This window comes from Osmia lignaria, chromosome 14 (assembly GCF_051020975.1).
Source record: "Osmia lignaria lignaria isolate PbOS001 chromosome 14, iyOsmLign1, whole genome shotgun sequence".
In the NCBI taxonomy this organism is placed as follows: Eukaryota; Metazoa; Arthropoda; class Insecta; order Hymenoptera; family Megachilidae; genus Osmia; species Osmia lignaria.
Genome location: NC_135045.1, coordinates 11,402,558 through 11,428,660, shown reverse-complemented (window position 1 = coordinate 11,428,660; position 26,103 = coordinate 11,402,558). Strand labels below are relative to the sequence as shown.

Below are 26,103 nucleotides of genomic sequence, written 5' to 3'. Positions count from 1 at the left end.
GTAATATATAAATCTTTAAATCTTTGATTTGAGAAAAAAAACTTCAGATTTGCCGATGTCAATTGATTTCAGTTGTCGATGATCCTCATTAAAGTAGCAGACATCAGCAACGAGGCCCGACCGATGGAGGTCGCGGAACCGTGGCTGGACAGGTTGCTTCAGGAATTCTTCAAACAGAGCGACGCAGAGAAGCTCGAAGGACTTCCTGTGACACCGTTTATGGATCGTGACAAAGTAACGAAACCTTCGTCCCAAGTCAGTTTCATCGGGCTCGTTCTACTTCCTCTTTTTGAAGCCCTCGGGGAACTATTACCAGAGCTGCAGGTACTTTTATTACCAGCTCTATCATGCTAAGTGCGTTTATCGTCTTAACAGCTTTCGTTTCAACCTTTCGGATTATTGCACGTTAAGAAGACGAGATAACGAACGGAAATGTCTTATTAAGACGTGAAATCGTCACTTGCTAAAAGGATCCATCCTCTTTGCAATAATAAATAAAAAGAAACTAACAAAAACTGAAAATCCTTTGTTCCAGAGCCTAATAGTTCAGCCAGTGAGGGAGGCATTGGAATACTACCGTAGATTGAACGAAGCGGCAAAGGACGAGCGTCACCACAGAAAAAGCGTGGCCGACCTAGGTGAATCGGCGCTGATGACCACGACTTCCGGTGGCAATGGTTCATCGACGGTCGTGAAATCAACTTCGTCGCACAGTATGCGCTCGAAGCGATCCGCTGGAACGATTCATTCGCGATCGCGATCCACCGACGAAGACATCACGGAGAACCTGATCGGGGAGGACGCGGAGAACCACGAGAGCTCGGATGCGGAGACAGCGACGGAGGTAGAAATCAGCGAGAAGACGCTGAAGTTCAAGATCTCGACGGAGGGCACGATAGCCGGCCCGCCAACAGGTAGGAAAAGCTACCCGGGTAGCCGGAAGGGTAGTCGCGAAAAATCTTCACTGGATTATCATAATCACGACCTGGCCAGGGCTGTCAGAGAACACGAAAGGAGACGCAGCAAGGGAGAAAATCTTGCCAGTGATCTAAGTTCACCGGTGAGTTCGAGATCGGCTGAAGAGACTAGGATGATCCTGGAGGAGCTGGAGAAAGACGACATGGCCCTGTTGGACATGAAATTGAACGAACGAAAGCTAGTCGAGGGAAACGGTAACGTGGTAGTGGTGGACACACAGCCTAGGAACAATCTAAAGAAAACGAGTAGTTTAACGGAGAACGATCAGGAGGTCAGATCTAGTCGCAAAGAGGTTCAGAGGGAATCGGTCGGACTCCGTTGCTGCTGCGACGATAAAACTGGATCCAACAATCACAAGTCGATCTTATCTAAATTAAGGAACTTCACGGATCGTCTGAGCACCAGCTTCGATTCGAAAGAGCCGCCCACGCAGAAGCCCGCGAAGCATGTCGCGAAGACGTTGAACAAAAGCAACTCGGTGAGCAACCCGGCTACGGCCACCACTTCCTCTAGACATAACAATTCGCTATCAGTTTGCAAACGATGCAACCTGATGAAACCGTCTGTCAAGGAGACTAAAGCTATAGCCACGGTAGTGGAGCTGTCCTCGGTGGACAAGCGTGCGATGACTCTGCCAAAAGTGAGGAAATCCACCGACTGCAAAAACAAAAGCTGGAGAACGGTGTTCGCCAAGGAGAAGAGGTCGTCCACCTCGCTGGAAGCTCTTCCAGGTACGTTATGCGAAACCGCTCTGTCGCAACACAGACGGAATTTCTCGAACCCGGAAGGTAAATCGCAGAGTTTGAAGGAGGTGAAGGATCAACCGAGTTTGGGCATCGAGTTCGTGGAAATAGATGTGCGCGCGAAGAACCAGAAGCCCGAGATCATTGTGAAGGAGACGAAAGCGTCCAGGGAGAGCGTGCACGAGGATATAGGCAAGGTAGAGATCAGAAGAAGCTCGGCGAGCATGGAGGACATCTCGAAGATGGCGAAGCAGACGGAGAGCGTGGTGCTCGGTTCGTTGGAGCCAAAGAAGGCAGAGGAGCGTGCTCACACGGGTAGCCTCGACTCGATGCTATGCAAAGACTCGACGAAGACCCAGAAGAAACCCGTGTTCTCCTCGCCAGCCACGTCCAAAAAGGCTTCTCCGGGTCTGTTGTCGCGATTCAAGTCCGGCATGAGCATCGACAGCACCAGGAGCAACAGCAACAGCGACTCTTTGCATGACCAAACCTCCCAATCTCCGAGCGGTTGGATCTCCTCGTTGACAGCGAGCTTCAGACCCAAGAGACAAGTGTCAGCGACTCCGTTGTCCTCGCATCCCCCGCGTTCACCGAGTCGGGAGGAGATCAAGTGATACGGCCCAGCGGCCGAGGACTCTTCCGAGAAACAGTTGTCAGGGCTAAACAAGTGGCTGGCCGAGAATTTCTTGTGTTGCAACGGTTGAAACGGTTACAATCGTTTCGTTCGTCGATCCTCGAGCGGGCTGACCGCTTTCTCGCGAGGCGAATCGATGATCGAAGAAGGGAGACGGAGCCAAAGATCGTTTGACGAAGGCTGAAAGTAACAGTGATCGAAGTATCGTTCTCGCGACCGGGGGAACCTGGCAAGCTAGTCCGAGGATGAAGAAAGTCGAGTGACGCGTTTCATGTACTCTCGACTGCCTAGACTTGGTCAACGATGTTCTCAGACCAAGATCGTCGATCGAAAACGTTATTCAGCTCGATCCAGCGCGATAAATGTTCTTGGTAAAGACATTTCTGACGAGACTTTCCGGTTGAACGGGACAACGATCGATCGAGCTTCACGAGATCGTGACGATCCTCTGTTCGAGCAGCATTTGTCTGCGTACGACTCGAGGAAAATTTCTTCTTCTTTTTTTTTTTATTAGAATCTTGAGAAAATTTGATCGTTTTTCTGGACCACGTGTATTCGGATACCGATCGAACGCGATCGTGCACCGCCATATCGAGAAGCTTCCTCTTCGATGAAAGGGCAGATGACGTTCGCGCAATTGTGTCTGTTCTGTCGTGTCGAAGACACTAGTAGTATCTGACGAAAGGGAGAATTGAAAGGGAAAGTCTCTCGACTATTTGAAATAAACTCAAAATGAAAAAAAAAAAAAAATTATGTCTTATAGCACGTGCGTGTAGTATGTCGATTAGCTGTTTCCAAATGTAGCCAGAGGATGTGTGAGTGTAATTAACGTTCGCATCGAAGCCAAACTGTCGAACAGGTGGCAAATACCAAATATATGTATATTGCTCCTAATTAACGATCTCCGTTCCGAGAGTAGTGTGAATGAACGAGTGAAAGGGAGACTGCGCGAAAGAGAGATGCGGTTAAAAAAAAAATTAATAAATAAATTGTGAACAATGAGATTTATGAATGTTCAGATTATACGTTTCGACGAGTGTCAAGCGAAAGATGAAAAAAAAAAAAATACAAAGGATGAACAAATAGAAAAGTATATGAACGAGAAAGAGAAGAGAGATTTAGATGGACGGCCTGAAAGAATAGAGGAACAGAAGACACGGTATATAGACTATTTTATTTATTGTCCAATTAAAAGAATAGCCTAATGAATAATCCTTAATGTTGTTCGTTATTATACATACATACATATATATATACATACAAGAAATATATATATAAATATATGCAAGACGCAATGTATACAAAGAGGTGAAAAAAAAGAGTATGCAACTCCCATTGAGACGAGAGTACATAAATATATAATTGAAAGAAGATCGTACGAGAAAAAAAAGAGCAGAAAACAAAACTATATGATAGAGAAGCAGGCGCTGATAGGAAATGAACGAATCTAGACGAACGTGTCGTGTCGAATAATTACGGTTGAAAGTTAATTTCTCATCAATGATCTCCCCTAATTAAAAAAAAAATAAATAAATCAAAGGAACAGGGAAAAGTAAATGAACAATTCTCGCGTACGCGTCGCGAAGAAAGGAATGAAATGGTTTTTTGAAACGCAACGACTCGCACGGTAAATGATTTTGTTGATCTGTCAGAAATTTAGATGAATATTAAATAAACAGTGTTTCCTCGTGAGGTGTCTTCCTCTGATTCAAAGGCTGCAAATGGATAATCAATCGAATGACGTAGGGACGAACAAAGTGATCCTAAATCGCTTTAAAATATTTTATTTCTCGGTAATTTTCGTTATAATTTATTAGTCAATCGGGGGGAATAGATAATTGAAATGATTTTTATTATTGCAATGTAGGCTTCCTTTGGCTAACAATAAGAGTAGAAATAGAAGGAAACTTTTTGGTCCTTATGCACGAAAAACAAGGACGAACAAGTACACTGGCGATTAAATCAGCTTTCCGCAGGGAAAATAGGGATATAGGATATTTTCAAAATTCCAATTTTGACGATATTAATGATAATTAATAATTTGAAAAGAAATAATATTTTGACTTATTATATATCACAAAATTTAGTATATAACTAAACGAGATAAACGAGATAAATATTCAAATTTTCCCGCGTAAAAATCTTTGTACGTAAGTGGTGGGCCGCCACAGATCCTTATATACGCGGCCTCCTCCCCTCCATCGTCATTCTCCTCGGGACCACCGAAGGGGAAAGATGGGAGCCTGGATTCTTGATCTGATCGCGAGTGTACTGTCATCACTTTACATTAATTATCTTAATTAGCATTTTGAAATATTCAAGGAAAATGATTAAACAACCCCGTAAGCAGTTAGGGTAAATAAATTAAATTATTTCCAACCCTCTACAAAGCACCTAAGACATTTTAACTTTTCTTAAAATGTTAAAGACATATCATGCTCGAAATGTTTTAAAATATCAAAATATCGAAATTTTAATTCGTTCGCTAAATTTTTAATGGATCGACAAATCTGTCCACGGCCTTGGAACGTGTGTGTTAGCCTAACGTATAATACCCTTCGCGATTAGTTGGTCCATCCTCGACACACAATCAGTTCTCTGCGTAACGGCGTCTCGCTTTTTCATTTTTTAGATGTTTATATTTTTATACTCCACCAGCAGTGTGTCTGTACGGCGATTATGCGCCGCATGTATTGTTGAAGTCTAGTCTTACGTTATCACCTTCATCGGCCCAAAAACAGATTTTTTTTGTAATTTTTTGGGCGATTTCTTCGGTTTCTATGGCGATCGTATAGCGGGAAGAAACATCCAGCGTCCGTGCGAGCTGCCCTTTGCATTTCATGTAATGCTCGTTCAATGTTTTAGAAAAATGTGCTTTTTATTGAAATTTCCAGGGAATATTTGTTAACGAGAAGATACTGTGTCGTATTCGTGAGAATTCCCAGTCGGTGCTTGAATCGGGTTCACCTTACAGCCTACTTTGATATTTCTAAGATTATTGCTTGTTCGTTTGTCTTGATTTTAACGTAATCAATTCGATTAAACTCTTGACTGAGTTATTTTTAGCCATTATTTATCATTATTTGTAAATGACACATATCAATATGACGTATTTTTCTCTTAATTAATGTGGGAAAATTATAATCTTAATTATTATTAAAGGAGGAACTCATTTTCAGTAAATTCATTGTTAAATTCCACGTATCCTTTACTCGAATGTTGAATTTAAATATCATTGAGGAATAAAATACAAAGTATTTCGTTATCCGTCCTCGATATAAAAAATTTGAATTTTCACTTAATAAAATATCTTCATTAAAACCGTGGTCAAATTTGAAGCTTCTTTTGATCTCTATTTTTAATAACTTTGTTCATTTAATGAGTTCTTTGTCGTCAATTTCTTCATCAAAGGAACTCGATTCTTTCATTCGATCATTATAATTTACTGATCTATAATTAGTGTTCTTATCAATCTCTTCCCATGGTATGTAGGATTTGGACGTATTTTTATTGATCTATCCCGAGCGAAATATTTAACCCTTTGAAGAATTTTTAAAAACTTTGAAGGCTATGGTACCGATGAATGTAAGGGTGCGGATATATGGGTGTGATGTAACGTGTTACATATCGTGTAATGTAACGTGATTCGTTTGAAGTGTATTGAACATTCTTTCTATTTGAGAGGAATGCAAGTGCACTGGAACTTTTATTCGAATTTTGTTTCTCCAAAAATATACTGTTAAATATAGTCTCTGTTTTATTTTATACCAGTATTCTTTACAAACTCATTCTCAAATTCTATAGTTACATATTTTAATATTTCTGAAGAACCATTATTTAATGTTTTAATGTTATGTTTTAATATTACACCAGTAATACTCAATTCTTTTTAGTTACAGAACTTCTTTCGCATTAATACAAAATTTTTTACCCCTTTTCCTTGAAATATTAACAGTTTTCTAAATTTTTATTTAAGTTTATTGCGAAATCCTTTTATGGAATATAAATTAAAAATCCTTGGATTAAATAAAGGACGTTCTTATACTAGGAAGATGCCATACTGCATGGGTCAGCAGTAGCTTCTGTCATTTGTCAAAGGACTGTCACATTACATAATACGTTACATGTTACGTTACATTATAAAGTCCATTCATACCTACAGACATTTTCAATGATATAAAGTTGGCAAATAAATTTGCATCCTTCGTATTCCATTTTATTGAATTGTTTATTAACAATTTTTATTCAAAATAAGCATTGTTTTAATTAAGATCCACTTTTGTAATACATATTATTAAATTTCTAAAATGTTGAAAATTTTCTAAGTCTAAGATATTCGATAAAATATGATTTTTCAACCCCCACTCGAAGGCCTCTCTTCACTCCTTTGTAGCCAATGATTGCATTAAGGGAAAATGTAAGACAAGTATTTTTTACGAGTGCTCTCTCATATTGATAAATGTAACAATCTTTGTGAATATTACATATCTGACGTACTCAATGTTTGTAAATATGAATGGACCTTCAAGAATCGCACTAAAGAAAGTGAACTACGTTAAATCTCAACGAACGATGTAATTTAAATTATTAAACTTCTAGGTGGTAGAAGTGAAAAAGTGTTCGATTTTATCGTTTAGAATTCTATCAAAACCATTCAATCGAATTAAAATCAGACGCTTTTTCCATTCGATCACTCGCTCTCTGTGCCTGAACTTTGTCAATATTTTTATTTGCCACTTCCTAGACGGTAATTTACGAGTCAGTATCGAGTCGATTTTTCTTGTAAACACTTGGACCATCTGTATCGGACAATCGAATTCCTTGAATACCATTATTTTCGAAAGGGAGATCCCTTTCGAGTCGGAACTTTAATACAGGACCAGAGGAAAAACGGAAGGAAAATTCGAAGGTCCAATCGTATCGTAGGTAGCATGATATCGTGTTTCTACTCGTCAATTGATCATTTTATTCGAGGTAGCTCTCGTGTCCCAATTATTCCCGTCAATTAAAGGAGCGTAATCGAAAGGTTCTTTTCTCGTGGAAAAAGGATGAATCATCCCGATGAGAATCGAAAATGTGGGCCAACGTGTGAGATCTGAATACCACGAATATCACCACCCTCGTCTATCTTGTTCCCTTGTCTGTGACCTTCGTGGAATCGTGTCTCGTCGCTCGTTCGATAAGCTTCAAGCAGAGAAAACGAAGCTAATTAGCGAGATGCGGATCGCTAAATGAACGTGTATAAATGGAAATGTAGCGACTAAGTTGTGAATCGAGACACGCTGAGATGATTTCTCTTCGTTTTATGTTCACCTTTATCGTGCCGACTCAGAGGTTCAGTTTTGAAAAAAAAAGAAATTAAAAGTTTTGCCATTTTTTGAAGATAAAAACATGCTTTCATTCATTTTGTTATAATCTTTTAAAAGGGTTTCTATTCATTTTAATAAATACCAAATATTCCTAAAATATTGCTAACATATTATTATTTTAGCTATAAATGCTTGATTGTAAGTTCCTGTTTTGCAATCATATAATTAAAAAATTTCAATTTCAACGTATTGTTTGAAAATCACAGTGGAAGTAAAATTTAAAGTCAACAATTACTGTTTGCGTTCCGCGTACTCTTTGTTTAATGAAATGAGAAACGAATCACTGGTTTCTGCAGCAAGTGGAAACAGCTTTGATTATCAAAATAGGGATATGAAAATGTTTGTAGTGAATAATTTGTTTGCCAGAGAATTTGTTGCAACGGAGAAGCTATTTCTGAATATTTTCTTTTACCTTGTTTGTTATTTTGGTAAAATGTTGGTTCAAGCATTTTCATGAATACACAGTGGATCGAAGAAATATTAGTACAAGTCTGTGGAAAGGGAGGAGGGACATCACGATTTTCTTTGGAAAAGTCTGCTATACTGTACAACATGTAAAGATAAATATGAGGATAATAATATTTCGAATAATTCAACAGAATATTAATATTCCAGGTATTAAATTAACCAGTCGAGGTAATAGTAATATTTTGTAGCAAAGCACGTAATTAGCTTGACAAGCTGGTAGCCCCAGGGATCCAATAAATTCAATTAAACCCAAGTGGAAATATTACTTTGTAATTAAAACGTTGACCAATATATCGCGAGCAAGTTGATGAAATAATCATTTCGCGAATGATTCAGTGAAAATCAACGCTTAAACATGTTGTAAGGTACCTCGGGGGATTTGTTTATTTAATGTAATACATGATTTTCGATAATTGTGAAATGAACGGTTCATGCATTATCGATGAGGAGCATAATATGAAAAATCCACTGTTACATTATTAATTAAACGTGAAAGTGTAAAATCTCTGTTAATCTGATATTTGTATTGGGAATACCTGAACATTATTTATATTGTTGTTTTAACTTGATCAATGTTTTCAGTAACAGAAGTCCTTTCTTCCTGACATTTTTAAAAATGAAAATTTATAACACTATGCTTTTAACGACACGTTTCCAATTACTAGAATGAAAAATTCAGGAAACGCGAGTCAATTTATTACGTAATTTTAAATAATTATCTTACTTCTATGTGAATTTTCAATTCCAAATATTACATTTCGTTAAAACGTGAAAGCCCTTCCAGTTCGACTTTTAGTCGATAAAATATGTTTCCACATTTTATAAAGTTCTGCAAGGGTTCATTTCATAAATCTACATCGGCAATCGAATATCAGAATTTCTGCACAATTTTCATATTTTCAATGTAGTTCCTTTATAAGTGGAAACTAAATCGAGCCTGCATATGAAATCTTATTTAAACCATAAAATATCTTTCCATATTCAATAGATTGAATATTCTTTAGTTAAAGGAGTTCTTAAATTTTTCTAAATGAAAATCCTCTTCCCAGTCATAACTCTGAATGTTGAAAATTTAAAACAACAAAATTAAGTGAAACAAGTTTTCCAGTTCTGCGAACAGCCAGCACTTTAATCTCCACGATTTTTCATTTATTTTCATTGCATTTAAATTACAGCAATCCTAGAGTACGAAAGGAAGTCTCCTCTCTCATATTCTTCTTATTATTTCCTGATTTATTATTTAAATCACGATCTCACGCGAGTTCACGGAACACGTGAAACGGACTGGACTGTGTCGTGTTAACACGCATGCTGTGAACGCACGATAAAGGTTAACAGGATGGCCTGCAATTAAGGTGGCGAAGGTACAGCTCAAGATACGCGAATTGTACTAACAAAAACTATAGTTGCTTACACATGATGAAACATTTTGCAATTGATGCAACTACTATTAAATTTTATGATGCAAGTAGATTGCAGTGTATGCAGATTGGTATCAGCTTGCATAGGTGCAGCAATCTATGCTTCGAATAAAACAAGTTATCCGGGCATGGCACATAATTTCTTTCTTGGAATGAAGAATTATTTATTCCCAACTCTGAGGAAACAGAATTCCTGAATGAAAAATAAGACCTAATTCTGATGTAGTTGCATGAAATGTAAGAATTAATGCATATATTGTAATTTGTTTGGTATGTGTAAGCTACTTAACATCCTAGATGTATGTATAACGTATATTTACCTGGATAGAGAGGAAGAGAGAGAGAAACATGGAACGGAGGATGTGAAATAACGGCTAAGCTCGCTGGCGAGTTTCTATCACGATATTGTAAACGATTAATTGTATAGATATTATTATTATTATTGTGTGTAAGAGTACCGTGAAACAAATTTAATCACCGATTCGTTGCTGTTCTACGATGACTATCAATTGTTTTTCTGTTTTGCAAAATCAGTAATTTTGAAATTCTGATGATTTGTAATTTTGGAATCCTGAAATAATCAGAAATCTAAAAGTTTTAAATTCTCAAATGTAGATTTGAAATTTGGAATATTTGCAATTTTTCAATTCTCAAATGTAGGAAATCTGAAATTTGGAAGTTTTGAAATTTTTTAATTTTAAAATTTTAGAATGATGGAGATTGATTTTTGAGGAAATGGCAATCTAAATTTTTAGGGGAACTAGGCCCACTCTGGCTCCTCTAAAATTCCGACAATGATCTATACAATTATCGCAATGAACTTATAATTGAATGGCATCGTCGAACAATACGAATGGGCTGCCAGGATACCAATTGTATCCATCATTCCAATTTGATTCCAAGGTGTCGTACTAATATATTACAGAGATTTAATTTTAAGTAAGCGGACGGGCCATGTGGCGGGCGGCCAGCCGATTAGTCTCTTTTGTAAATGAGAATTAAGTGAATAAAACAAATATATATATATACATATCTCCGTGTAAATAAAGTACCGGGTGGAGCAATAGTCACTTTCTGAATACTTTGTATAAATAAATAAAACCGCAAACTTTAATTAGAAAATTATTTATTAACTCAGATATTTTTTTCTCTAATTAACAATAACTATAAATAATTATTAGGAACAAAATGAAAGTGATTCTTGGCTCACTCTGTAGGATAATTTATTTCAGATGGAACCAGAAGAAGATTCCAACAAACTATTCATTTTTACAGTGATGTTTATTTCAGTCTAGCATCACACAACATCCAGTGTCGTGAATAATTACAATTTTTAGGCTGTTTTGAAAATAAGAAATCTTTGGAAAACACCTGAAGGAGAGAGATAGGATAAAGAGTACCAAATCATATCTAATACAAAAGTACTTCATAGAATTCTAAGACAATTTAACCGGCAACTGTTGTAAGCTTCCGGCAATTCACGTATATTCCATGCTCAGCTGTCGTGGTGAGTCCTCTGGGATTCAGAGTCATTGGAATAGTTGTTTTATCGCAAACCGTCACTTCATAATCCTTGATCAACTGTACAACTCCAAGTTTCGATTGCATCAATCCCAATCGAAGGCCTGAAATAAAAGTTATCACGAATTAACAAATTTGTTAATTTTCTGTTCTAGACTTTCGAGTATCTAGGTTTTCTTCTCTGAAAACTTGGATTGTAATCGAAAACAAAAATACTCATTTCTGCATTTACAGAATATGAGAATTGATAGGTTGATTTCATTTCTTTACATTATCATGAATATGTATTATTTCATCAACTACAATTTTATATTAGAAAAAGATCCTCTATCGTTTAAAATTCATATGATTCCTTGAAATGTAACATTGTAAACTAAAATTGTCTTGTACGACAAGCAGTCTTGTCATTTTGCATCTATCACTAACTTGTTTACGCGATGAATAAACAAGAAATTGATTTAAAGTTCTCATTGTCAACCCAGATATTATTGAAATTAGATGTGATAAATCAAAAGCTTTTATTAATAATTATCTTTTAATAATTCTTACCGATCAAATACATGTGAGAAAATCAAGTATTCAAATTAGTATAATAATAATTCTTCTATAGTATTTTAAAGAGCAGAATTATTGATTTAATTCTATCTAAATAGGTTCTTCCTTGGTGTACATATAAAACAATGAATATGTTAAAAATTAATTATGAATTTTGACTTACCAATACACACGTGGGGTCCTTCGCCAAAGGGGAAGTAAGTGAAGTTTGGTCTCTTTTGTTTATTTTCTTCGGTGAATCTCGATGGGTCGTATTTGTCTGGGTCAGGATAGTATTCTGGATCTCTATGTATTCCCATCATGGGTATATACACTGGTGTGCCTTTTGGCAATACTAAATCAGAATTTGGTACTTTGTAATTAGCTGAAGTGACACGGTCCAAAAATGCCAGAGGTGGATATTTACGAAGTGTTTCTGAAATTACCATATCGAGGTATGGCAGAGTCATAATCTGTAAAAAAGGAATTCATTAAATCAGAATATGTAGAAAAAATAAAAGTAATTATAATAGTAGGTATAATGAGGATAGTAGGAAACATAGAGGTTGTCTGTCTTCAAATTATTTTAACTTTTTAACAAATGTATTTTCTAAGTTTCTTTGATAATTTTCTCAAGAAAAAAATCTGCTCTATCACTTGGTAGGTACAACTTTTTGTCAGAGCTTTTGACAGCTTGGTATCAGAAAAAATTGAATAAACTCATTTTTTAATAATAATTTCGTACCATATCATATGTAATTTTGCCGCCAGATTGTTCCAGAGCGTTGTGAATCTCTTTTCTAAGGGTCTTTTGAACTTCCTGATCCACAGCAAGCTCGTACAGTGTGAAGGACATGGTAGTCGAGGATGTTTCGAAACCACCTGTGAAAAATATGATTGCCTGTGCTACCAAATCGTCGCCGTCGAATTCTGAAATACAATCATTACAATTTCAAATTTTAATGTTTGTTCAATATCATTGATAACAATGATCTTGATTTTAATGATTTTATAAATTAAAATTTAACATCTGATGATAAAAATTTAACTCACTGAAGTCAGTCAAATCTGTGTCATTTTCGTGCTTCTTTTTCAGCTCGATCAGAAGATCGATGAGATCGTTTCGTTTCTCTTGAGATTTAACTCGCTCGTTAATCACGTCCCAGAAGACGTTTCGTAAAAATTCATTGGTGCTTTTACCGAATAATTTCGGTCGAGTGTATTTCACGTATTCCGGCAGGAAGAATATGATGATAAACTCGAGACTGCGTTTTAAACTATAGGAAAAGATTTGTCTGCCATGATCTCGGAATAGAGTATCTGGCTTTTCCAACGAGCTCACTTTCAAACCAAAAGCAGTGCTGCCGATCATATCGGTGGTAAAATTCGCACAGAGATCCTTCAGTTCAATCACCTTTCCGTCACCTTGAACAAACATTACATTTGTTTTAAATTATTTTATTAATATAGTAGCTATGCTATTGAGATGCTAATCACAAATACCCCCCCCCCCCAACCACGGTAATTAAAATATTCAAATTACAAACAATTTCCTTCAGACTAAATTTCAATTTTTCTACCTAAGTAATCTTTATTCTGTGAATATCAATATTTTGTGAATGAAATAATTGATTTTCTTTCACTTAAATCCCTGGTATCAATCACTAGTGACTCTGCACAGTAATCAACGTGTCAAAGGAATCAATCATTTTCTATATTAAATTTACTGTTAATCAATTAACAATAAATGTATCAAAGAAATAGATTATTTTTTCGATTAAGAAATCCTGAGTATAACTGGATCAGATTAAGGGCGTAAAAAACACTCACCCTCTAAATCCATTGACTGCAAACAGTTTTCAAGATCTTTAGCGATCAACAGCATCAGGTCGAACATCTTCTTTAGTTTTCCTGACGTGAAGATAGGTGTTAGCTTAGTTCTAAGAACCTTCCAGGCAGGATTCTTCATCATGAAGAGATTCGCGTATCCCAAACGATCGTGTACGCCATCAGCAGTGGAGTGTCTATCACCGAACACGTTGAAGTCTTTCACCATGATGTGCTTTATGAGTTCAGGATCGCGTGCCAGGAAATACGGTTTGTTGAAGATATAGAAACCCATGTAAGGGAGTCCTTTGGACTGGTTGTAGAGGTCCTGTAGGAACTCGCATGGTGCTCTCTTCCCCAATAGACAGTCGCCGAAATTTCCCAGTAGCAGTGTACGAGGGACCTCCATGACCCCTCGTTTCTCCCAGTATTTGAAATTTCGGCTTATAAGGAAGTATATGTATACCATAAGGGCCGAGAAGACGATGAGGCCGTCCAGGCCCCAATATTGCGTTATCAGAGCCATTTTGAGGGGATCTAAAAAACACTCCGAATTAGGATTTAGCGATTTAGAATGAATCGGTGGGTGTCACTCAAGGGATTGTTTGTAAAAATCACTTTCAAAAATTTATTTGTTAATTTTCAACCTTTAATCATCGGATAAAAATTTTGAAAAGAAAATATGAAATACAGCTAATGAATACCTACTATTTGCACTTTAATGTGTTCAAATATCTTAAATAGCTTCCGAGAAAAAAAATAGTAAAGTTTTGGGGTTTTACCCTCATATCTCCCTTATCAGAGGGAGTAGGGGGTTGAAATTGCACACAATTGTTTTTTAGGCAAAAAGCATTATGTGGTATAAATATCAACCGAAATTGTTGCTGGGGTCGTTTCATTATGCTTATACGGCTAGACCCTCTTGAAACAAGGAGAAGTTTAGTAGATTTCTTGAACAAGTATTTTAAAAAATACATTGAGTATAAATAAACAGATTAGAGAGCATTAATGATAACAAAGATAAGAGAAAATATGATAACCAGTTAGAAGATCAGACTTTACGTCTAGGAACCTTGTTTGAAGAGGAGAGATGAATATACAATTATAGATTATGTAATTCAACAGCAATCTTGATAACCAAATTTCCAAAAATCTACATACTTTATCACAAAATTAAGATACTGGAAGATGCTATTTTATTTTACAGTAATTTTACTAATTTTATTTTATTTTATTTTTCACAAATTTAAATTTTACTAATTTTTTTTTTTAAGAACTGATAAATCTTGAGGATTGATCTAAAAAGTAATAGAAAAATGGAGATTAAGAAGCTTTTATATTATATCACTAGTTTAGGATTCCAAAAAGTCTAAAAATATTTTGAGACGCTTGTCAAAGTCACTCTTTGCATTAAATATTTGATAAAAATTTGAAAAAAATCCGATCTTTTGAATTAGAAAGTATTTGAGTTTGTGGTTAAACAGATGATTATTTAAAAAAAAAAGATAAAAATTATAGATAAATACCAGAAATTAAAGGTATTTATTATTTTTGATCCGATTAGTTTCACTAACAAACAATATATCAGCACATTGAAATCCACATTCCTACGACGAACGTTTCTCACGAGACACTTTCCAAAGCTGCGATTTAATAAATGACGTTTGCGTATACTTTGGAGGAATATATACGCAGAATACAATCTTATCCCTTCTCTTTGAATTTCTACTGAACAGTACATTATTATTAGCACTTAGAATGACACGACTAAAATAGGTCGTTGATTTTTATGTTTTTATCGGGCTACAGCAATATTAAGATAATCTTAGGTTTTGTTTTTATTTGAAGTGCAATAAAACTATTTTAACATCATGTAGTATGTATTAATTTACTGAATGTTTTCAAGCGAGTAACGCGTTATCTCTGGTACTGATAAACCTACCGACGATAGAATTCCACTATAATGTTGAAGCGAAAAATTATGTACATAAGAGGAAACTGAGAATGGCATCGGTAAATTCCTTTCATTTTGGAAGTCTTATCGTTATTATGGTAATAAATGCTAATTATGTCAATTTTGGAATCTCATGGAATAAATTGTCAAAAAATTTATGAAAAATTGTGTTTAGAACTTATACGTCGTTTATTCGTGGGGCCATTTTATTTCTTTAAAAATAGGAAGGAAAAATAGAAAATTGGGAAAACACTATTAGATTAACAAGTAAATTCATCACCTTTTCATTTATTCTATTTCTAAAATTACCATAAATACCTATTAATATATTTTCCATTATTTATTTTGTTATTATTCGAATAGCGTCTGTTTAGACTGAAAATTATTATTTGCTGAATTCATAATTTTATTTATAGTCCATTAGTTTTCTTACCAATTGTTCAAAAGGCAGGTGTGTTTTTTGCATATCATTTACCATTTATTTCTTGATCGAAAGATAACACATTGTCATCTTCCATTTCATTATCACATTGGAGATTAGAATTTTCTAAAAATTCTAAAACCACATAATTAAACACTCGAGTACGAGATAACAATTTGTAGGCATTGATACTGTTGATAGCAGACAAAAGTATTTATTTTGAAACGTGGGTATTGATTTTAAATGCTCGATTGCAAGATTATTCATTCCTAATTTATTAGAGTTTTAAGATAATTTAAAATAGAAACGTATTGTATCCGAATAATAGAAGGATACTTAATGAAGAAACTGAAGAGGCCACTGTAGGATTATCTGTCAAATCTCTGAGAGCCATATATCATATAGGTCAAAGTATCATGTATCCAGTATAGTTTGGGCCAACCAAATTGTAAATATCAAGATGAATTAATAGCTATACGACATGACCCTTTAATCAAACAAGATTGGATAATGACACAGCACTTAGTGTAAAAACAGTGAAAAAATGTTTCTGTAAAAACACAAGATGAGCCAGTAGAAACTGTTATTGAAGTGACTATAACAATTTTAATATTGTTTCATAATCGTACAATTCCTTAGAGAAAATATATTGTATTCGAAAGGATTCGTCGAAATAAAGAATATTATTTCCTTATATCATGAATTGGCAGTGATTTTAATTTCTCTACTAATACTCTATTTGGCACGTTTTATCGGTACCTTATCAACTCTAAATTATGCAACTTCATATGCAATCTTCTTTTTCATAGCTACTAATTTCTGTATCATTTATCAATATTATACGTTGCAACGGATTTCTTGAAAAATAGAACAGTGGAGGTAATAATCAAACACCAATATCATGGTTGAAGATTTATTTTAATGAAAAGTGGTTTGACAAAATGTGTTCAAAAATTAATACACTTTTTAGTGATCGGTCTTACAAATTTAATATATTATAAAGATACGAAATTTGTGTAGAATCAATATTATATTTCTTATATACGGTACTATAAATGAAACGATTGTGTCCTGAATTTACTTGCATCTTTCCACTGTTGTCACCTTAATGAGAAAAAAGTTAATCAGATAAATTGTACATAGATTTTTTACAAAATCTAAGGCTAATTATAAACTGACTAATTGGTAGAAAAATCTAGAGGTAGATGTTTAATATCTCTTCGCTGTTATACTATTTTTCTTGAAATTTAGTGGATATTCTGAGATTCTCCAATGACGGAGTACGTTTTGCATGCTACATAGGTAAATAAAGTAGTGAACCTGCTACGTCACTAAACAATTATCAGTTATGCAATAATGAAGTAAGCAAAAACACGAGTAATTACTGACAAGCGATACAACGTATGCTTACTAAACATTACGTGATGAACATCGTTTTGCATGCAGTCGTTCACTGAGTTACATTCTTGAAATAATAATTGGTTTTAAAACTTGCTCGTCATAACACGAATATTTTCTCTCTTCTATTCGATTTTCGTTCATTATTGTATTGTATTTCAAAAATGGTACTTATATTCATGTAACCTTATGAAGTAGTTTTTATTTCGAAGCAATATTTACGTGTTACATACGTAATATACATATATAGTTACTGTCAATTATCTTCTAATGATTTTGCAAATGATGCAATTTCGTCTTTATTAAAACCATCAGGAATATTGTAATCTACATAAATGTTCTGTGCACGTGACAATAATAATTCTCAGAAGTTGATTAAATACACATCAGTTTGGATAATAATTTTATCGTCTTGCAGTTTTAGCAACTTTGAATTAATGTTTTTCTTTCACCATCATTAAAAGCCATTACTCACTGAGGTATCTACTATAAGTAAAAACAACTTTGTATCATTGTCGTTATCAATGAAGTATTATCGATATCCATGATTAGATTTGTTATTTGTGTGTATAAGTTTTGCATTTGGAATCATACAAGCTATCTTAATTCGGTTAAGACGTTTTGGAGTTTGCGATAAGATTGTATTCCAAATTATATCATAAACCAAGGTTTCTAAAGATAATATGATTCTTAAGAGAATAATTTTTATCTGTTGTATTTCGAAATTTATTGATCTTTCAGCTTAGAAATGATTCAGGATTTTGTTGATCATTCAGCTTAGAAATGATTCAGGATTTGGAAAGATTGTAAAGAACATTTGGAACAGAAATGCCAACATCTTAATTAACTCATCTTAATTGCTAAACTTAGTTATTACTGTAAGGTTGGAAAGGTTTCATCAAACAGAAAATTGTCGTCAACTCTGGGAACATAAATGGTAAACTTCTTAATTAGCACGTCGATTGCTCCTCTTAAACATTAGCTGACTTTAAACATTTCAACTCTTAACATCCAGATAGTATCTGAATCGCGGATACATCAAGTTCTCAACATCTCTATTTAATCAAACTGAATATTGTTGGAGATTTCAATAACATACATGTCTAATCGTAAGTACTTAAACTTGATACACATTTCGGATTAAGAACTAAATTAATTCTTTAATTATTTCATCTATATATCATCTGCAAAGATAACAGTCTGCTTAATTAATTGCTCAGAATATAAAAATTCTCATTTAATTTCTTCTTGCATTAAAATCATTAAGTACTCGTTGTCAAAAGAATTAAAAATGATACGCTTGCAATCTTTTCATTATCTTTTTAAAACTCTCAAATCGTTTCAATCAAATTTTCAATAATCATTTTATATCATTAATAATAAAATCAGATAAAATCAATCGCATTGTCATTGATTCTATAGATATTTCTTCTCCAAAACTTTTATTCGTTTCAATTCACATCAGTTCATGATTTATCAATAATTACTATCCGTGATACATTTAAAATTCAAGATTTACATGGCTGCAACAAGTTTGCAGGAAACTCTAACTCTGTAACTCTAACCGCTTATTATAGAAATAGAAAAACCTAGACCTAGTAGTTTGAGGAAAAACGAGAATATCGGTCATTCTAGTTGCACGTCAGTTACGTGGGAAACGAACGTGATTGTAACATAATAAACAATGATTTATGTAGCTGCATGCACGATGATAAATAAGAAGATGCTTCCGCGAGCAAACTCTCTACGTGAGGGTTCGTCGAGAATGGTAAAAGCTGTAATCATTCGTGATGGTATATTAAATTGGCCGTGATCGTCGATCCAACCTTTCCCTGACTAAGAAGGAACACTATAGTTCAAAAGTATCGAGTTACTGAATTTTATGTAAGGATTATTGAGTCACTCATTTGCCAAATTAGGTACTTAACTCCACAAAATTAAAAGCAGAGAAATTGATAAAATAATATAAATTAGGGTAAGTTAGAGATTAAGTTAGGAATCAGGGTGAGCCTAGATCCTACCCCAAACTGTAGGCCACCATCCCTTTATTATTATAACATTCTAAGATTCTAAAATTGAAATTTTGATATTTCTAATGTTCTAAAATTTTAAGTGTCTAAAATTTTTAAAAATTCTAAAAGCAGAGTTAATCATTTTAACCTGTGAACTGCTTAATTATGGTAGATACATAATGCATTGTATTACATATTGTATTATTCCAGCTTGTAGAAAACAATAGTGTTCGCGTGTTCAGTCCATGACGTTCCAATTTTTCCTTAATGGATGTCCATCTACCATCACGGAAACCCGTCCTCGGGGGATAATGATAGATCGACAGTAATTTCAATCCACTGTGTAGTTACTTTATACCGGGTAGAGTCACGTCAGGTCACGAAATTCCCTACTTTGTTGCTCACGCGAATGAAACAGGTCCAGCAGACTCTCGCGTTCTTCTCTTTCTCTTGTCCCGACATCAATCGCAGCTCGTTCATTCTTTCTTTCCGTGTGATTACGATTTTCCTTGACTCGCACGCTGGTCTCTGCTCTTTCGTGCGTGTTCTAGCAGAATCAACACGCAAGCAGACGGTAAACACTTCACGTTCTGCATCTCTTGAAAATAATGAGTCAGGAAATTGTGTATATTGTAGAGGTAGAAGTGCATGAAAACGTTTGGGGCGCATCAAAGTGACTGTGCAGAAGTAATTATCTGTTTACGATGAACAAGCAATTCGTCTAATTTATCAACATGAAATGAACTTACTGAACTTGATTCAGTAATTCAGCAATTTAGAATTCACTTAGGATGCTCAGTTAGAAAACTTAATATTCATTTTGTTAATGCATCGATGGATGATTATAGAGTTTCTTTCAATTATCGATTTTAGCACTTGAGGAAGACAGAGAACAAAGAAAATGCATTTCCATTTAAAAAGATGATTCAATTCTTAATTGAATCAAGGAGAGGTTGATTCAGCCCTTCTCTCAACACTACATATGACGGCTTCACCACCAAAACCAGTGGAGTCGTCAGGGCCCCTGGCGTCAGGAGTGGAGGCTCCGACGCCTTTGCACGCGGTCCAAGTAGAAGTCGGCATCGGGTGCGACCCCCGGTGTCGGCCACATGCCAGGCACCCCATATGGGCACCAATGTGCCAGGCGTGGAGGGCTCCGGAGTAATACACATAAGGTCCCAGAGTCCTCCTTTAGCGCCAGTGTCGGTCACCGTGGGGTTTTAGTCACTAGGAATCTGACACTCCCCCACCGCTCTCCCCCAAGGGACGGTGGGGGGTCTTATGCAAGATTTCCCCACGTTAAAAAAAAAAATATTTACAGCCACTGATTCGAGTAAATCAACCGTTCGACCTACAGCGAAGTGAAACACCATCAGTCATATAGCGACCGCCGAGGGCAGCAGATCTACCTGCTAAGCATACATATACCCTTATTTTATTTTCTGTGTTCATTTAATTTGCTCTATTTATCTTCTTAGCTTATTGAATAAACTCATTAGGAGGAAGAACGTGTTGATTTTATTACTCTGGTGTGCATCCTTTACATTCTTGATTCCTTTACATCTCTGCACCCCTTATATCCCTGCATTATTTACATCCCAGCATTCCTTACATCACTGCATCCTTTACACCCCTGCTTTCTCTATATCCCTGCATCCTTTACACCTCTGCCACCATTACAACTCGGCATTCCTTACATTCCTGCTTTCTTCATCTCCCTGCATCCATTACATCCCTGTATACTTTACATCCCTGGATCCTTCACATATTCGCAACATTTATATGTCTGCAACCCTTACATCCCTTACATTTACTTTCTGCACCACAGAGCGAAAACAATCGTGCAAAATTTAGTTCTTATTTTCGCCGCCAGGGGGCGCTGTTTCGACCTGAAAAGTTTAGTTCAAATTTTTGCCGCTAGGGGCAGCGATTTTGTATAAATTTACTTCCTTTTTTACCGCCAGAGGGCGCAAATTTCGCACGTCGAAACAGCGCCCCCTGGCGGTAAAAAAGGAACTAAAGTACAAAATCGCAGGCCCTATAGCCACAAAAATTTCAACTAAGTTTCAGGGAGGTACTGAGATGTATGGATTGCAGGAATATAAGTAGTACCAGGATGTAAGGGATGCAGGGATGTAACAGATGCAATGATGTATGGAATACAGTGGTATAAAGGAAGCAGGAATGTAAGGGATGCTGGGATGTAAGGCATGCAGAGGTGTAAGGGATAAAAGGGATACGATGATGCAGTGGTTTAGTGGTGGTCCATGCAAGGCTCATAAAAAGAATGAAATAAATATCTGCGAAAGGAGGCCTTGGTCCATAAAGAGGAGAAGGATAATAAATAGTTAGGAAGCATGGGTCTTGGCCCATAAAGAAGGATAAAATAATTAATAACTGAAAAGTGTGGGCTTTGGCCTATAAAGGGGGATAAAATAATAAATAAATGGAAAAAGTGAAATAAGAGGGATGGTCGGCCGAGACCCAAAAGAGGGATAAAATCATAAATGTTTTTCCCCTTTGATGAGCTTATTTAATAAGCAAAGAAGACGAATAAAGTAAATGAAATAAATTCCGAAAGGAAATTAGAGGTACCTATACATATTTGTATGTTTGACAAGTTGATCCGTACCCCTCGGCTATCGGTATGGGACTGAGGAGATCGCACCTCGTTCTAGGTTCTTCTGATATTAAGAAGTAATTACTGTGTTTTAAGTTTGATTTTCATGTATACTATATTTATAATTTATTAAAGATCAATCGGTTATTGAATGTTGTATATATAAATAATTGAGAAAAGAAGTTAAGTACATTGAATAACTAAATTGATAGAAGAATTTAAGTCAAATAAATAATTAACTGTGATAAAAGTTACAGGTATTAAATATATAAATTCAGAAATGAAATTGGGTAAATTAAATAATAACTCAGTTGCTTTTTTAAAATGATTTATTAACTAAGGCGCATGAAGTGAATACAAGTTTGTCAAACAATTATAATAATAATTGCTCAGTCTTGTGCTGCTTTCGGCTGATTTCTGAAAAAAAAAGTAGAATTAGAGCGAGTAAAAATTGGGTCTTTTCAGATGTCAGTCTGTAGTACGGTAAAGGAGGGGCTGATAAAATAGGTACGTTTGTTATTCTGGCTGTGCTCTCTGCATGCAGACCTAATCTCATCTGGGGGTGTCTGGGGCACCCTAAATCATAACCCCTCGAAAACAAACGCATGTCCAGTCTTTTGCTTCTGTAGTTACTACGAAAAGTGACGCGGTATAGCATGCCGCTATAAGTGAGGTGGCGCTTAAATCAGTTTCCCATCAAACGTGGGCTGTTTTACCGACACGGAATTTGGAGTTAGGCTTCGACGCTTGCATCGCCTGAATCACTGACGAGATATTGTCGACGGCAGTCTCTCGTCGGTGCCTGAATGCATTTACTAAAAAGTGCCAAACAGGATACAACTTACCGACTGCAGGAGGATTAATCGATAATTCGACAACTTACCTACTGCCGGACGATTGACGGATAAGTCGACAACTTACCTTGGGGAATGTCCAGTAATTCCAAATACTTCTCATTTTATTCACCATCCCTTTTATTTATTATTTTATCCCTCTTCATGGGCCTCGACTCACCCTTCCCAGTTATTTACTATTTGTTTGTCTTTGTGGGCCTCTCGGAGCCCAACCCTATATCCTTTATATCCCTGCATCCCTTACATCTCTGAATCCCAGCACCCTTTACATCCTTGCAGTCCTCTACATCTTAGCAACCCAAACATCGCTGCATTGCGCCTCCTAGCAGGAAAAAACGGAAATAAACTAAGGGACACAGGGATATATGATTTAAAATATGATTTTTCTTTTTAATTTTTAAGAATGGTATAAATATAGATGAGTTGTAACAAAATTATGAGATTCTATAAAATATGCGAGGATTAAATCGTTTTAATTAAGAAGAAAATAAATGTAGTTTTACAGCATAAAAGTTAGCAAAAAGATTATAAAAATCTTTCTGTTCTTTCTACATCTGGTCAGAATCATTTCCTCGATTGGGTTCGATCGGTCGAAGGGGTCGGAGGAGGTACGGATTACACGGTATCTCGACGGTCGCCTCATGAATTAAGCATCGGACAAGTTAATGAAAGTTTTCCCGGGCCATTACGCCTAATAATAGAGCGGACAGCCTCTGTCTTCTGGATGTTCGCCGACGGAGGAGCCGAAAAGCAGCTCGCGTATCCGCAGGACACGTTCACCGATGGACGGAGAGACGGAGCGAAATAAAATTGGTAACTTAAATAACTCGCGGTTAATTATAATTTTCGTTGGCATGGCCGGCTAGCACAAATACTTTATGACCATAGTCAGCATATGGAATGAGGTGATACGTGGAGATTATAGTTATTTCGCGGCTGGACCCATTACACGCGCGTGGAATAGGAGCGACCAATGTGTATAATTATTACGGGAAACTATACTGCTGGCAATCGACCTTGCTAAAACTATTCCCGAAACTAAATTTACGTTACATAAAAGAAGTAGACACAATTAGGTATTTCAACCCCATTCTAATCATTCAAAGAGGGCACAATTTTTTATTCTTTCAAGAAGGTAAGTATTAACACTTTGGCAGCCGCGTGTTTTGTCAAATTTATCATTTTTAATATAAAATCAATAGAAATAGGGCGAAGGATAGTATTCTGCTGTTTCAGCTTCTTTTCTAGTTATAAGTCTCAAATGAGAAATAGAGTTTCAAGACTTTTAAAATTTAAATAAAATTCGAATATCTATCACTACTCATATACTACATTCATAATAAAAAATTGATGTGGATAAACGTTTGAAAAAATGTTCACTTTGTTAATTACTCTATAATTATTCACACTTCTCGAAAATTAGAAAAAAAGAGAAAAACACAATCCATCTTCGTATCTATCAATCCAAGAAATCAAGAACGAAATAACATTTTTATTTTAATAAATCGCTACGAGTTCATTAAGAAATAAAATTAGCAATCGTGAAATGACTATTAATGATCCTCCTTGCAGGTGTCATATTTCTGCATTGTCGAAGACTGTCTGAAACACTTGTTTCGATCAGAGACGGGTACCTACACGATCAGCCTTAAATTTGTATCGAGACTCTAATACTGCTGCAAAGTCTGTAGATTAACACGATGATGGTATGTGTTATGCGTGATGTTTAATGCATGCCGTTTCGCCGTGTGCGTTGGGGGGCGTAGAAAATTGAATCAGAATTCGGATCGATACGCGACAGGAGCTCAGGAAGTTCACTTATCTGCTATCTGGACCCGACGCTGGTCCATTGAATCGAATAGAAACGACCGATTCGTTTAATAGGTCGAATTTGACCCGTTTTCGAGGAATTCGCTGATGCAAATAATTCCCCCGAATTTCTATTCTTATATTAATATTTTCTGATAGATAAAATTTATTCCTTTTCTCGGCTTATTTTTGCTTGCAGAATCATCCCCCGCCCGACTGTACTACTCCGTCTAAGACACTCTGTATATGCACTCAAACAGAATTATTGTAGCAACAAAATATCGCGTTATGTTCTTGACACGAAGCAGATAATGAAAATTTATCATATGCTTTGAGGAATAGAATTATTACTCATTTTATTTTTAATTAATAACATCCTGTGTGTATGCTGTGAAGTTTAGGACTGATTCGTCATCACAAGATTAACTACTATTATCAATTATCACCCTTAGACAAATTTAATTATTTGTCACTCCTGACAATTTGAATTGAAGGCTTAGCAGTTCTTATGATTTTTAATAATACATTAGAAAATTCACATGGGGTGAAATTTCACCCTTTATGGGTTATACGAAGTATATAATTTTCAAGGTATTGATATTGAGATTCCAATTTTGTATATTTCTATTCTTTAGAAATTTTTTCTGAAAATAATATTCAACTTTTTCTCCAAAAATGAAGGTATGATCAAAGTTCCGGCGGATTTTTAGTGGAAAAGAAAAGATTGTCGCCGCACGGGAGGGAAACAGACGAAACAGTGGAAAGAAAGTCGGTGATATATTAGCCAGAAACATGTAGTTTCCAGGACAACTAAATTTTCCGACACGCAAGGGCCAACACGAGGATTGGTCAGGCTGTTTCGGTGGAAGCGGCACCGGGAAAGACGAAACCGGAAACAACGAGCTGCGAACGCGAAATCCTCTCGAAATTGCTGCTGGCTGACTCGTCTGTACGCCAGATGAATGGAATTTCCGTTCGGAAGTTCGGTTTTGCTTTGTTTTTTCCTTCCGTTTCGAAAAGAACGCGAGACACTTCTGATTATTTTAGAAAATTGAACCTGATTATATTTTAAATCATAAACCTTCGCTTCCCTTGTATAGGAAGAATTTAAATACTTATAGAATTCCTTTCAGCGTTCTTTTAACAAAATTTTGCTAACAAAGGTTCAAAGAATTGTTTTATGGAAATCCATTATAAAAGTTTCTATAATTTTTTCCTCTACCTTCAATTGACAATCGAATTTTTCTAAGCAGAAAAATTTCAGATGTCACCGAATTAAGTTAAAATTACTGACCCGTAAGAGATCTTCTTCTTGATACTTTTTATCATTTTCCAAGATATTGTTATGTTAAATCTCTTGAACAAAGCAAAAAGATGGAAAGAAATCAAAGAAAAGGGAACATATAAGAAGATCTTTCATGTAGTATTGAAAAACTTCATTGACCTCATCGGGAAGTCGACAGCAGCATTCTTCTCTGGGGTATCAAATTCTGACGAAAAGGTTGAGAATACAAAAAGAAAATCTCAGCTGACTTTGAAT

At 35.7% G+C, this 26,103-nt stretch overlaps 2 protein-coding genes across 8 annotated transcripts in view; one reads left to right on the top strand and one right to left on the bottom strand.

Moving 5' to 3' along the window:
* Nucleotides 1-3,427, top strand: part of Pde9 (phosphodiesterase 9) — a 129,921-nt gene extending 126,494 nt beyond the window's left edge. For all 6 annotated transcript variants that reach the window (XM_034334929.2, XM_034334932.2, XM_034334930.2 and 3 more), the window contains 2 exons: nt 73-324; nt 536-3,427. In XM_034334929.2, the coding sequence (XP_034190820.1) occupies nt 73-324; nt 536-2,335 (2,052 nt within the window). In that variant the 3' untranslated portion in view covers nt 2,336-3,427. The remainder of the gene's footprint in view (nt 1-72; nt 325-535) is intronic.
* Nucleotides 3,428-10,879: 7,452 nt separating this feature from the next.
* On the bottom strand, nt 10,880-15,183 carry CYP6AQ1 (cytochrome P450 6AQ1). Of its 2 annotated transcripts, none has more exons than XM_034334935.2 (6): nt 15,022-15,183; nt 13,499-14,032; nt 12,722-13,093; nt 12,414-12,598; nt 11,853-12,141; nt 10,880-11,238 (listed from the first exon to the last, which is right to left on the bottom strand). In XM_034334935.2, exons 2-6 carry the CDS (start codon nt 14,019-14,021, stop codon nt 11,060-11,062), a joined length of 1,548 nt encoding a protein of 515 aa, XP_034190826.2. In that variant the 5' UTR covers nt 14,022-14,032; nt 15,022-15,183; the 3' UTR covers nt 10,880-11,059. The 2 variants fall into 2 exon arrangements, with proteins under 2 accessions (XP_034190826.2, XP_034190827.2); XM_034334936.2 differs by having other exon boundaries at nt 15,070-15,162.
* Between the last annotated feature and the right edge of the window lie 10,920 nt (nt 15,184-26,103).

Coding starts and splice junctions, on each gene's coding strand:
- CYP6AQ1 (XM_034334935.2), bottom strand. CDS start 14,021: ATGGCTCTGATAACGCAATATTGGGGCCTGGACGGCCTCATCGTCTTC. Junction 12,142..12,413: donor GCAAAATTACATATGATATG/GTACGAAATTAT, acceptor CCTTTTTTACAG/ATTATGACTCTGCCATACCT. Junction 11,239..11,852: donor AGGACCCCACGTGTGTATTG/GTAAGTCAAAAT, acceptor CTTTTATTTCAG/GCCTTCGATTGGGATTGATG.